Source organism: Suillus plorans, assembly GCF_016647745.1.
Source record: "Suillus plorans strain S12 chromosome Unknown HD556scaffold_14, whole genome shotgun sequence".
NCBI classification, from domain to species: domain Eukaryota; kingdom Fungi; phylum Basidiomycota; class Agaricomycetes; order Boletales; family Suillaceae; genus Suillus; species Suillus plorans.
The window spans coordinates 234,081-245,711 of record NW_024537398.1 but is presented as its reverse complement, the minus strand read 5'-3'; the positions used below and the strand labels follow the sequence as shown (position 1 = coordinate 245,711).

The 11,631-nt window shown below is 47.7% G+C and overlaps 5 protein-coding genes across 5 annotated transcripts; 3 read left to right on the top strand and 2 right to left on the bottom strand.

The window, feature by feature from the left end:
- Positions 1–2,002: 2,002 nt before the first annotated feature.
- On the bottom strand, positions 2,003–4,222 carry HD556DRAFT_221470 (uncharacterized protein). Its single transcript, XM_041309935.1, has 14 exons — positions 4,157–4,222; positions 3,944–4,110; positions 3,854–3,886; positions 3,783–3,802; positions 3,718–3,732; positions 3,626–3,664; positions 3,542–3,570; positions 3,470–3,483; positions 3,379–3,414; positions 3,143–3,202; positions 2,950–3,084; positions 2,662–2,893; positions 2,551–2,608; positions 2,003–2,495 (listed from the first exon to the last, which is right to left on the bottom strand). The coding sequence occupies exons 2-14, from the start codon at positions 4,014–4,016 to the stop codon at positions 2,292–2,294; spliced, it is 948 nt and encodes a 315-aa protein (XP_041162934.1). The 5' UTR covers positions 4,017–4,110; positions 4,157–4,222; the 3' UTR covers positions 2,003–2,291.
- Positions 4,223–9,204: 4,982 nt separating this feature from the next.
- HD556DRAFT_1267045 (uncharacterized protein) lies at positions 9,205–9,372 on the top strand (the record flags this gene model as incomplete). Its single annotated transcript, XM_041299125.1, has 1 exon — positions 9,205–9,372. A coding segment is annotated over one exon (166 nt), but the record flags the coding sequence as incomplete, so codon positions are not given.
- A 64-nt stretch (positions 9,373–9,436) lies between these two features.
- On the top strand, positions 9,437–9,646 carry HD556DRAFT_1189826 (uncharacterized protein; the record flags this gene model as incomplete). Its single annotated transcript, XM_041296141.1, has 1 exon — positions 9,437–9,646. A coding segment is annotated over one exon (210 nt), but the record flags the coding sequence as incomplete, so codon positions are not given.
- Positions 9,647–10,325: 679 nt separating this feature from the next.
- HD556DRAFT_1192011 (uncharacterized protein) lies at positions 10,326–10,617 on the bottom strand (the record flags this gene model as incomplete). The annotated part of the gene is made up of 2 exons (XM_041296192.1): positions 10,326–10,375; positions 10,428–10,617. Coding segments are annotated over 2 exons (240 nt in total), but the record flags the coding sequence as incomplete, so codon positions are not given.
- A 132-nt stretch (positions 10,618–10,749) lies between these two features.
- Positions 10,750–11,286, top strand: HD556DRAFT_221369 (uncharacterized protein). The gene is made up of 3 exons (XM_041309934.1): positions 10,750–10,973; positions 11,024–11,075; positions 11,133–11,286. The coding sequence occupies exons 1-3, from the start codon at positions 10,827–10,829 to the stop codon at positions 11,189–11,191; spliced, it is 258 nt and encodes an 85-aa protein (XP_041162930.1). The 5' UTR covers positions 10,750–10,826; the 3' UTR covers positions 11,192–11,286.
- Positions 11,287–11,631: the final 345 nt, after the last annotated feature.

Here is an 11,631-nt window from a genome sequence, read left to right as displayed (position 1 = left end):
ATCATATTGATGTATCTAAGTCTTGTACGTTGTTAGGATGGAAGGTAGGGACTAAACAACTTCCACGGTTTGTGGTGTAGAGTTGTGGATAGAAACGGAATAGTAATAGCCTGAGTATGTTGGGTTTGTGCAAGAGCGCTGAAGTTTAGCCGTCGGCCACGCACAATGCACCATATAATACATTGGAAACCTGTTCGGTATGCTCCGCGTTCCGGAGGAGCGAACCCAAGAATAGAGAAGCTATCTGTAGGGTGGTAAGTTAGCGAGATTCTGCAGCGTGGTATTAGATGGGGAGATGGACGCTCTGCAGACATATAAAGACGGGTGGCTGATGATATGGTTGGTTATTGGTAACCCTCGGTGCAATATTTGACTCTCGTCCGATACTTGAATATGAGCATAGTTGAACGTTTGAGTGCGCAAGCGCGTTTGGTGATTGGGAGGAAGGGAGGAGAGTGCCTGAAACATAAGGTATGACTCATCACATAATGGCGAGAAATCGCACCTGTAAGCTCTTCGGAGTTCGTGCATCCATGGAAGGTGCTCTGCTATGACTTTGACTCTGACTCGCTCTCATCGCTAGCGCAGTGCGATAACACCATCATTCAACAGGCTCCCAACTCCCTACTGAGATCAATGGATGCTCCCGGGGTTCTTCGTCCACCAGGCGTAACAAGACCTTACTTGGTGGAATTCTCAATTGAATCTGAGACACATGATAGGCCATAATTAGAATGCTAACTTGAAGTGCAGAATCTTCAATTTGCAATGTCGAGTCTCGACGATCACTTGATCGTGAACAAGTCGGGTGCCGTGAGTTCTTGTATTATTTATATAGAAAGTTGATGGACTGGGGTTTGGGTGGGCAATTAGAGAGGTTGGGCTATGCCCAGAGTGTTGACTAGGACTCTTCGCAAGCGACATGTACAAGATTCAGAGGTACAACAACTTGAGAATGTGAAGAAAGAACGGTACAAACTTCGGCTACACACCTATTACTTGTGCACTAACGAAGAGCTCAGTGGCTGCTCTGATCAAGGTGTTGACATGGGACACGATGATATTAATGCGATAGTGCTGGTACTCAGTACTCAACGTTCAACTTTAAAGTTTACCACCTTATGTAATGGGGTGCGTGTGCTTTGATTCGTGTCTTATCACTGCTGCAGGCGTGCGTCAGCGCCTGACATCTTCTTAATGATATAGTCGCCCTCCCATGTGCATATGTGTGTTCACCCTCCCTGTCTCGAAGTCGTCATCACCCCCACAGCCTGACAACAAGCAGCAGATACTCGACTCCTCACTCACTATCGCTGGTGCCGGTCCCTGCATGTCCCTACAGTGTTGGAGCCACATCAACAAGCCGTTTCATGATTGTTGTCCGATGCTCCGATGTCAGTACTTTGGATATGTTCAGATTCCCCTGCTCGACAATGCTCACTGATAGCACTCTGCATGGTGGTGAGACGTCGTATGAGCACTCTGAAGCACGCTCGTACCGTTCAAAAGCTTTGGCGGCCAGCAAAGCCACATAGTCGACCGTTACACCTGCTCCGACCATTTCAAGTATTTTCGTCCTGCCTCTTCGACTCGCCTGCCAGACGCGCCTCCTCTGCCTTTGGAAATAACTACGTGAGGAGGATGTCGAGGGCCTTGCCGTATGATCACCACAGCCCGCTGTTACCAGTCCGCCTTTGCAAGAATCTGTATTAGACGTCAATTCATCTATGGACTACACCATGCTATTATTTGATCTCAATGTTCGACCTCCCATTTTCGACTCACGCCAACTGGCTTACACGCGTGCATACTGTCCATGTATGTGCGTCCGTGAAGCATGAAAAAGTATGATACCTATATATGCTACAAGACGGCTACACCATATTACGAAAGTAAATGTGGGTCCGATACGACGAGAGGTGGGTCACGAGTTATCCTCGAGATGAGAAGCAGGAGCAAATAGAAATTTGCATCTAACGTTCCGGCGAGATCGCCTATAAACATCTCTCGCCTCTCGACTTTCCTGTTCTGTACGCTGCTTTCCTTCGTTGGTACAGTGAAGATATTCAGGACATTGGTTGAAACATTGTCAATGTCAAGACCTATAGCAAATGATTCGAGTAAACACTACGACGAAACTATTGTCTAAACCTATGTCTCCTTAACATATATTTTGTGACACTAAATAACCACTTGAGCACCGCAACGAGGCTTGTAATAGAAACAAAAAATAATAATTCCCGTGCTCCCTGCAAGCACTGGACAACGGTTCGCATCAACTTCACCAAGCATTACACACTACTGCTAGTCGAAATATGCACACGGTCTTGAAAAGCGATTGAGGTCATGCTGGTTGCTGCGTCGGAGTCAGCTACGAGTTTAGCATTATATTCTCGAATGCCAAGGATTAGCCGTGGTCCTAGCACGAACATCTGCACGACCTCCAAAATCTGAGACAAGCCAGACAAAGTCTGATATTCTAAGAGGGATTGGCTCTATAGAAATGATAGATAGTGGTCACATGTAGAGGTAAGTGAAAGATCGACATACCGTTGATAATGTTGCAGAGAAAATCATAGAGAGTTCGAAGCAAGAGACAGCAAGAAAGCTATCATGTCCGACTCTTCAGTGGAAAAAAAAATAATCACAATATGAACTTACCTCGCAAAGTAAACCACGTGAGTTTTCATCAACACCGTAAAACAGTCCCCGACAATCCCTCCTGCCGAATGCAATCGCAGTTCACGGAAGTGCTTTACCGCAATCCAGACTGCGAGACATAGTACGAGGACCTCCCATATAACGGAGAGTATCCAAACAGCAGAAGACAGCACTGTGAGATCTCCTGTATAGCTAATCGCGCACTGGTAGGTGCCAAAGAGAACGAGTTCCTCTGGTATCCATCAATGAGCCCTATGCACGTTCGTTTCCATCCATAATTAAACGCACCTCCTGAAGTATGCATCGTTGTCATTATGGCGGCCACTGCACCAAAAGCGTTGACAGCCAGGAAGGTGACAATGAGAAATATTAGGATCTTTCTGGATCTTTGATACATAGCATGCAACCGAGTGATGATGATGACTTGCAGCATGTTTCAGTCATTCCAATATCACTGAGGTCTCGCAAGTGAAAAGCTCACCCCACAGCATCGCAGATACCACAACACTCGTCCAAACCCATATCATGTACATCATCCAGCCTGACAAATCCGGTCAGTGACCAGTCTCAGGTAGCACACACTCCAAATAGACTCACATCTTTGGTAGTATAGCGTGACAGCCATTAGTGGACTGAGAAGTCAGCAAAGAACCACACCCACTGCTACAGAACACCGCGGTTAATTTGAGGGGAATGACAGGCATTTATACAGAAGACTCACTGTATCTGTCAGCGAGATGGTCGGAACACGGCCTGAATACCATTGGTCAGAAGAAGAGAAGACAGTGAATGTGCTCAGGAGACATACCAGCCATGAACAGACTGATTATAAGAGATAGACGATTAGAACAACACCAAATGTTTAGCCTTCCGAACATACGCAGCAGATAGGATTCCAAGGTAGCGCACCTAGGATACTTTCAAGTCAGCACGAAACGGCAACGACGACAAACAGGCTACATACACTGAGATACAGCACTGTCATGAGCGACCACCGTTGTCTCTGTAATTGAGTGCACTTTCATGTATGTTCTTCTGGCATAAGATTATACTCACCCAGACCAATTCGACCTGCAAAAATACTATTAGCAAGACGGGTTCCGGTGATAGTATTGATATACCTCTTGTCCAAATGTGAGTGCTTAAAAACACTTGTAAGATATCAGCAACCCTTTAATGTTATCATGCTCACCCCAATCATATGTTACTCCAACGAAGGCGGCAACTGCAAACCACAGCCAAGGTCAGATTGAGACATCAACTTCAACATCCGACTGCGAACCTCCAAAATAGCTGGCAAAACGATATACATCGATGGTCGGCCACCAAGTGGGATCATTTGAGACTATGGTCATATTGTTAGAGAATGGGCGAGAGGTGAACTTGGTAAACTTATAGTAGCGGTGACATTCGCGCTATATGTAGGTATACCACTATTCGTGCTTGGCACTATAGTTTGGTAAGCGAAATATCATCAAGGTAAATATTTGTGCACTCCAGTTGCAGTTGCATTCTTTATATATAGAAAATTGATGAACTTGTTCCCTGGAAGCTCCGTATGTGGCTGCCTTGGGCTATGCATAGAGTGTTACATTATAACTATTCGCAAGCAGATGAGTACGAGATTCGGAGGTACAATAGCTTGTTAACATGGGACAGCGCGAAGAAAGGAATGGTACAAACTTGAGCTCAGTAGTTGTTCTGAGGTGTTGACGTGGACGCGACGATGGCAGGCGGGCGGCGGGCGCATCAGTAAACCGGTGAGTTCTTGTTGGGGATTATGCTGATTATGGTGCTTTTACATGGTCATAAGCTTGCTTTATATTCCAATATCTTCTTCTCGCAGGCGGGCGGCCCGCCCAGGACCTTTCTCTGATCGGTGCCATAGTAATAGATAGATTCCATCTTTGGCAAAATTCCAGTGTTGGCACCAAATGCGAACACATTTTGTAACACAAATATGGATCGATGGAGGACATCCAGGAAACGGCCAGTCTGGGGCCAAAGTCTGGGGCGGAGTCTGGGGTCAAAGTCTGGGGCTGCGGCTGACGCGTGCGGAGCTTAATTCTGAGTTCCAATTATATCTGGTCACGTTTGCAATACCAGTGTGACCCGTCCATTGTGAGTTGTGACCCGCCCTTTGTGACCTCTTGCAGGCCGCACTGCACTTGGTGACATCAATGATCAGTACTCAGTACTCCCAGTGAGAATCAGCTGTGCTCGAATAGGGCTGAATGTGTTGAAATGTGCGTTTGAGAGACAGCGCACATACTCGTGCATTTCGCTCGATATCCGGACTGACAGCATATTTTCTATAAGACAGGGCAGTGCCCCATGTGCTCTATTGTGCTTCTTTTATATTGTGCACATTTAGGCGCATTCACGCACACTCGCGCTGTCCTCCCAGAATGTGCTTAAATAGTGTCAAATATGCTTTGATTGCTTAGTAGGTATTATGCGGAATACAATCGGTATACGAAAGCAGCTGGAAAATAGTGAAACCGATGCGAAACAGGTGGAGTATACCTCGAAAGTACGTTGAGAGCCGAGCATAAACGAAATAGACAACAGCCTGAGAGCGGATCGCAAACATCGAGAGCCGAGCAGAAAGGATGTAGACAGCAGAGCAGATCGAAAACATGTTGAGAGTAGACAGCGGAGGAGATCGAAAATGGGAAGCAGAAAACACAGCAACGAAGGTGCAGCAGACACTGGTAGCAGAATCAAGACACATTGAGGAAGCACAAGTATTGGGACAGTGGATTGACGATCATAATTTTGACTGGTTTTGGTGCGAAGAAGCACGAACATAGCATGCTAACTGCATGTGGTGAGTAGATTGGCGGGTGTGTCGGCAGCCGCTAGCCATCTACAACGGGCACACTAGTACTGGCAGGAGGCACGATGATGGCGGGTGGCTTTGGAATTGTCACAAAGCAAACACGTGACAAAAACAATTCAAACTCAGCCCGGGTCAGCCGTGTTTGCCAAACGCCCCAGACTCTCAGAATATCAGGGAATTGGCAGACTCCGGGACCGTCCGGGTCCACCTGCGTCACTCAGTTGGCGTTCTGTACAATCATAATTATCGAGCTTTTACTTTCAAATCAAATTTGATTCGCATTGGTGGCAACAGTAGAACAACATGACAGCGTTTAATCACTTGCTGCGCCATCTTGAACAAGAGCCAGGCACAATCAGTAACACCTCACTCACTTCTCTTTTCCAGTTCATCACTCTTGCAACCCGGCTTAAAAACGACATCATCCTTGTGGAGCCTTCCTTGAGTCCAACTTCAGATCCACCATTTGTTCTATCACCTGCAGTCACTGTGTTTCTTAGTGCAGGCTGTTCAATCTCTCCAGCTGAAGTCAATGATGCATGGTCCCTCCTCAAGGATGTCATTTGGAGTGGAGGGATCACTGTTGATGTGGGACGGCTATGGGAGACACATGGCACTCAAAGGGGTCTAGGTAAGTTCATTTGATTGTGTTGTCACCTCTGTTTCTTTATCTAATGATAGAATGGCCCCAGCTGAGTATCTGCTCTATCCTCCTAGCCACTCATGCCTTCATCCCGACTGCCAACGTCGCACAAAGGGCATGACTCTCAAGAAGGCTGCTCAAACCTATGTGGTGTTGTTCACGCTGACGAAAGGCCCATGCATTGCAAAATCCGTCCATCTCTACTGTCAAAGTAAGCACTTGCACTCCGCACTCTTGCTTTAAGTCATTATTTTTGTCATTGACAAGGTCAACTAGCTTGTGGAATTGATTACCACCATAATTACAGTGTGTTTAAAGGAGAGCGCACCTATTACGAGCACCAACCAGATAGTGTTCAGGCTGCAGATCATGTGTTCATCGAGAAGAGTGTAATTGAGCTCTTTAGGACTGCAATGGATTTCTCATGGTGCGCTATATGCTATGCTCTTGATCTCTCCCATCTGACTATAAAACTTGGTTGCACCCAGGACTTCAGCTACGAACTGTGCAAAGTTGTATAACCTTTGCCTCTCACATGGTAAGCAGACACCTGCAGACTTTAAAGTCAAGTTTGAGCTTTCTGTCGAGCATGTTTGGGATGGTTATGTAATAACTTCACTGCTGGAGGACTGCGAGCGTCGCATGAACACCCTCATTGCTCCCCACACTGGTGAACAGCGAGACCAATTCACGGAGGCCATGATCGCAAGGAACCGCCGCATTCAGCTTTATGGCTATGAGCAAGTCCGTCGCCACTACTGCAATAGATGCACAAGCATGTATGAAGATGAGCAAGGTGTCGGTGAGTGTAATAGTTTTGAGGCTATGCGGGGCTAAGTCGTAAGATATATACAGTCACGCATAAAGTGTCCGCTGTCGTCGTCGATGGTGTCACTGTCGGCCATCCATGCTGCGCAGTTTATAACTGCCACACCCCGCTGTCTAACAACCACCATCACTTTTGTTATCTACACTCTGGTCAAAATGACAAGTGCGTGATTATCGGCTGTGACCTGCCCATTGTACGTGGCCGACGCACTTGCTCAACACTGGAACATCGTCAAGTCGAGGATACTCACGAGCTGCGTGGTCAATCCAGATTCCAGCTCCAGGAGCGCCTTGCTCGTGCCAGAACTACCATTGCCACCAACACATCTCTCACAGATGATCCACCAGACGAAGAAGAGTATGAGTTCAATGAGAATACCAGGAGAGCACTTCCTGCTACCAGTTCATCCCAGGACAGACCTGGAAGGAAGAAGTTCAGGGCAGTCTTTGGCCGCCGGCGCACACACAACGAGCAGTTGATTGTTGCTCCATGCGGTATGATTATTGCTCGAAGGACTTTCTTTGGAGCGGAGGGAGTAGCCAGTGTCAAGGTATGTATCATCATTCCATGACCATTTCCTCAACTCATGATTATCTGCAGCAATTCATCAAAGAAGTCTATGCAGGCGAAGACGCTGTCAAGCCCAATCACATATTCTTCGACAACAACTGCACCCTTGCAAAACTTGCGATGGGCGATCCTTTCTTTGACAACATTGGCTTGTCCGTCGACGTTTTTCATTTCAAATGCAAGCATTCACAGACCGACACATTCTGCCAGGAGAATTGCAACCCAGAAGCATTCCCTGAGCTCCATAGCGATGATGGGAAGGGTTGGCGGTTCAATTCCTCCGTGGCAGAACAAACAAACAATTGGTTCGGCAAGTATCACCCCATCACTCGTGAAATGCTAGCTCACAAATTCAACTTCTTTTGTGATGAGTTGATCTTACGGAGGAATCATCGGACAGAGGAGAAGCTGGGCAAGGATGGACACAACCCACGCATATGGCCATGTCAGCAGGTATTTGAGTAGTCAGTAACCATGAATACCCAAGGCTATATTATCTTGCATCCGTTGCTCTGCATCACCGACATCATGCTTCGTAGGTTTAGCAGGACGCGAGCCACAACCTTTACTAGATATTTTGTTTTTCCCGTCAGTGATCGTCTATTCAGAAGAACCGTCTCTTGAAAGTAAAGTTAGCTAGTCAAAAACGGTCCCCTGGAAACTGGCCTCTGTAGCTTTTCCTTCGTTCGTATTTGCAATATGAGTGGATATCAATGTGCATATGACACGACTCTAGTGATGTGCACGGCCCGGCTTGAGGCCCTGGGCCGGCCCAAGCCGGGCCCAAATAGGCCGGGCCCAGCCCAGGCCTACGTCACGGCCTGAGGAAGGCTTGGGCCTGGGCTTGGATTTCGAGAAGCCTGAGCCGCCGGCCTGAGCCGTGGCTTTGGCATGTTTAGTGGCACTGCCATAGAAGCCTTGCCGGAGGTACGTTTCCCGACTCTATTTTTGTCTTTCTTTGACTTCCATCAACTCTATCAGCTTCGACTCGGATGGTCCACATGTTGCAGTCAAAAAGCCTGCATTGGCCAACATATCCAGCAATTTCAACGCCTTATCTCTTGTCTGTTGCTATGGAAAAGTCACGGTGAGTGCCAGCGCCATGTCCTCTGCTTCGCGAGCTCGACATAACTCACTCCGCTGTCGGAAAACCAGATCTCAGTTTCACAGATCAATATTTTTCGTAAATCTGAAGCCTTTTTTGCTTCACCTTCGCAAGTGTGACGGCGCACCCAATATCTTTCAATTGATTCATGTCGGTACGTGTTCCTCTAACATCCCTACTTACTACCCACCCATGACAAGCACAGATGCCGAGCACCGTGTTGCACGTCCTGTGCGCAAAACAAAGCCAACAGCCGCCCTCCTTCAGCATGCCGAGAAGGCAGCGTTGCCATCCCAAACCAAGGCGATCAACGAGTTCCACGCTGCAGAGGCTGCTAAGCGCGCTGCTAAACGTTTGTCCCCCGAAACCACAGAATCTCCATCCACCTCTCCCATACCACCATCGCCATCTGCTGTCAACACCCACAAAAGGGTGCACCCTGAAGACTCTGACAGGGAACCTAGTGATGATGAGCGTGAAGATGCACGTACTAATCCCAAGCCTCGAAAGCAGTGCAAAACGGCCGCTGTCCCAACTGAACCAGAATTGGTTGACGCTGACGGTATTCTAATCGACATCGACGTTCAATCTCTCACGGAAGTTGAACCAGTGTTGACGCAAGAAGCCAAAACTGCCGACATCAATGCTTTCTTTGGTGCTACCTTTGATCATGCAGGGGCCAAAGGGAAGGTGAAAAAGCACAGAAAGTGCAAGACGTGCCCGTAGGTGTGCTCACTTGTATTCATACTCACACACTGATGCATGCTCAATAGGCAAGCATGTATTCTTGTGAACGAAATATCTACCCTCCGTCGTCACGCTGAGGCAAAGTTCCCTGGCAAGTATTGGAAATGGGCCAAAGAACATTCGTTTGAGTCAATGCTTCCCGGTGACGTCAAGGCCCGCAAGGACAAACAGCAGAGCATTAATGCGCATCTGACTGAGCGAAAGCTCGCTGAAAAAGTGGTTTCATATTCGGATAAGTTGTTCAAACAGATAGTTCCACCAGGACGAAGCTCGTCAAGTTTTTTCTAAAGACATTAAGTAATGAATTCTGATATCATATCAAGTCATTCATACCTGCGTTTCCCACCAACATTTGCCAGTATGCATGTCGTGAAACAAACGAACAGTCTCGTCGTCATCGGCATAGTGCCGCTCCGGGGCAAAAGTAAGAAATCTTGCGAAGTCAGGATCGCTGTATAATGACTTCACAGTTAGGTTGTGTTAATGGTCACGTGATCATTACAACCGAAATTTTCACCAAGACCGGTCAGATGCTAGATCGGCACATGCTGCGATATCATGTATGTACACACGTACGAATATATGACTTGTTCAGCTCCGAACTGGAGGCGATACATACAGTGCGGCTTGGAAGCTAGCACGGACGCCAATGGTTCGGGTGTAGCAAGTTGTACTAGTACTGTGAGATGTACAAGTTCTCTGACTTGCCCCCCCCAAATTCGCTTTGCCTCACACACTCTCCTGGAGTCCTGCGAGCCGTTCGCAATAACACCCTCTCAGGCAGACATCCACGTTTACAACTTGCTCATGGCACCAGAGCCATCGAAATACCCGCACTCTGCCAGATGGTACTCTCACATCAAATCTTATAGTGCAGAACATGCAGATCTGCCTGGATCGCCTTCTTCATCTGTGGATAATTCATGCTCGGGATACGGAGAGCCCAGAAGCAGCGGTCAGTTGCATGCGTGACCCACCCTGTTGCACGAGCTTCAGTAATCATCTCACAACTCTATGGATACTGATATACCTTTTGGACGCAGTTGTTCTGGAGTCCAGCGAATCGTATATCTGAGAATTGGGAACCCCGCCTGTTGGAAATCTCTTGCAAACATCCTCACGGGGATGTGCACTTGTCCATCACTTAGAATATCACCCATCTGCCTCATCGATTCTTCAACAGTTGCTGTACTTGGGAGCGTCCGATACTTCTTCACGAGCTTCTCAACGACAGGGCGTGGGAAGTACCGCAAGATGTTAGGGAACACATCCTGTGGACCTTGAACCGGGTGCGCGATCGCGTAAAGGTACCACTCCTCGCTCAGATCGCCAATAGAAATGCTCTTGACTTAGCTCGCAATGGCCTGTCGTTCCTATTTCCAGTCGCCCCTTGAATGAACTTCTTGAAGATGTCGGCGACGTTTGGACGATGAGCAGGGCAGAACGGCAGAACTTACATCATTTCTGGGTTGAAAATACGCGCATAGAGTTGGCTGAGACACAGACAGGCGAGTTTGCGCGCCTTCGCGAGCTTCACGAGGGTATACTGCGAGAATGTAACGAAGGCCAAGAAGAGGTGCGTGGCTGTTTCACTTCAGCCATCAGCTGATTCGAATAGTTGTTTAGGTGCATCGAAATTTACTGCGCAACATCGATATCATTGGTTGCACCACGACTGGTATGTGTGTTTTCTACATTCAGCCAAGCATCCCACTTACAACGTGATATTCACTAGGCGCAGCAAAGTTGGCTTGGTCTCATAAATGTAGTCCTTGTCTTCATATTGATAATTAGGAGGTAGTGGCTTTGGGTCCTGGAAGCGAACGGGTGGCAACGCGTAAGGAACCTCTAAATACTTGGTTCAGCATACGAGCGCGAAGGGTTTGGTCGATATAGCCTCCAAGTGCTTCGACACCCTCTGCATCTCCGGGTGTTTCATGCTGCCCTACGCCTTCGCCTTCGCCATCATCTAGCACCAGACAGTACTACTCAACCTGTCGCCTCACACAACAACCTCCACCAAGTCGAACTATATGTCATCAACACTGTATTGTGCTCGTGCGTTCCTGTTAGTTCTACTACATCCATCAACTCACAAGAATACGATATAGCAATCCCACGCTGGCTCAGCTTAGGTTTGGATATGACACCGACGTATGCACCCCACCGAAAGCCAGTAAACTTGATATCAATGTAGCAACTGCACAGGACTCCAGGAGACGTCGCAGACCACT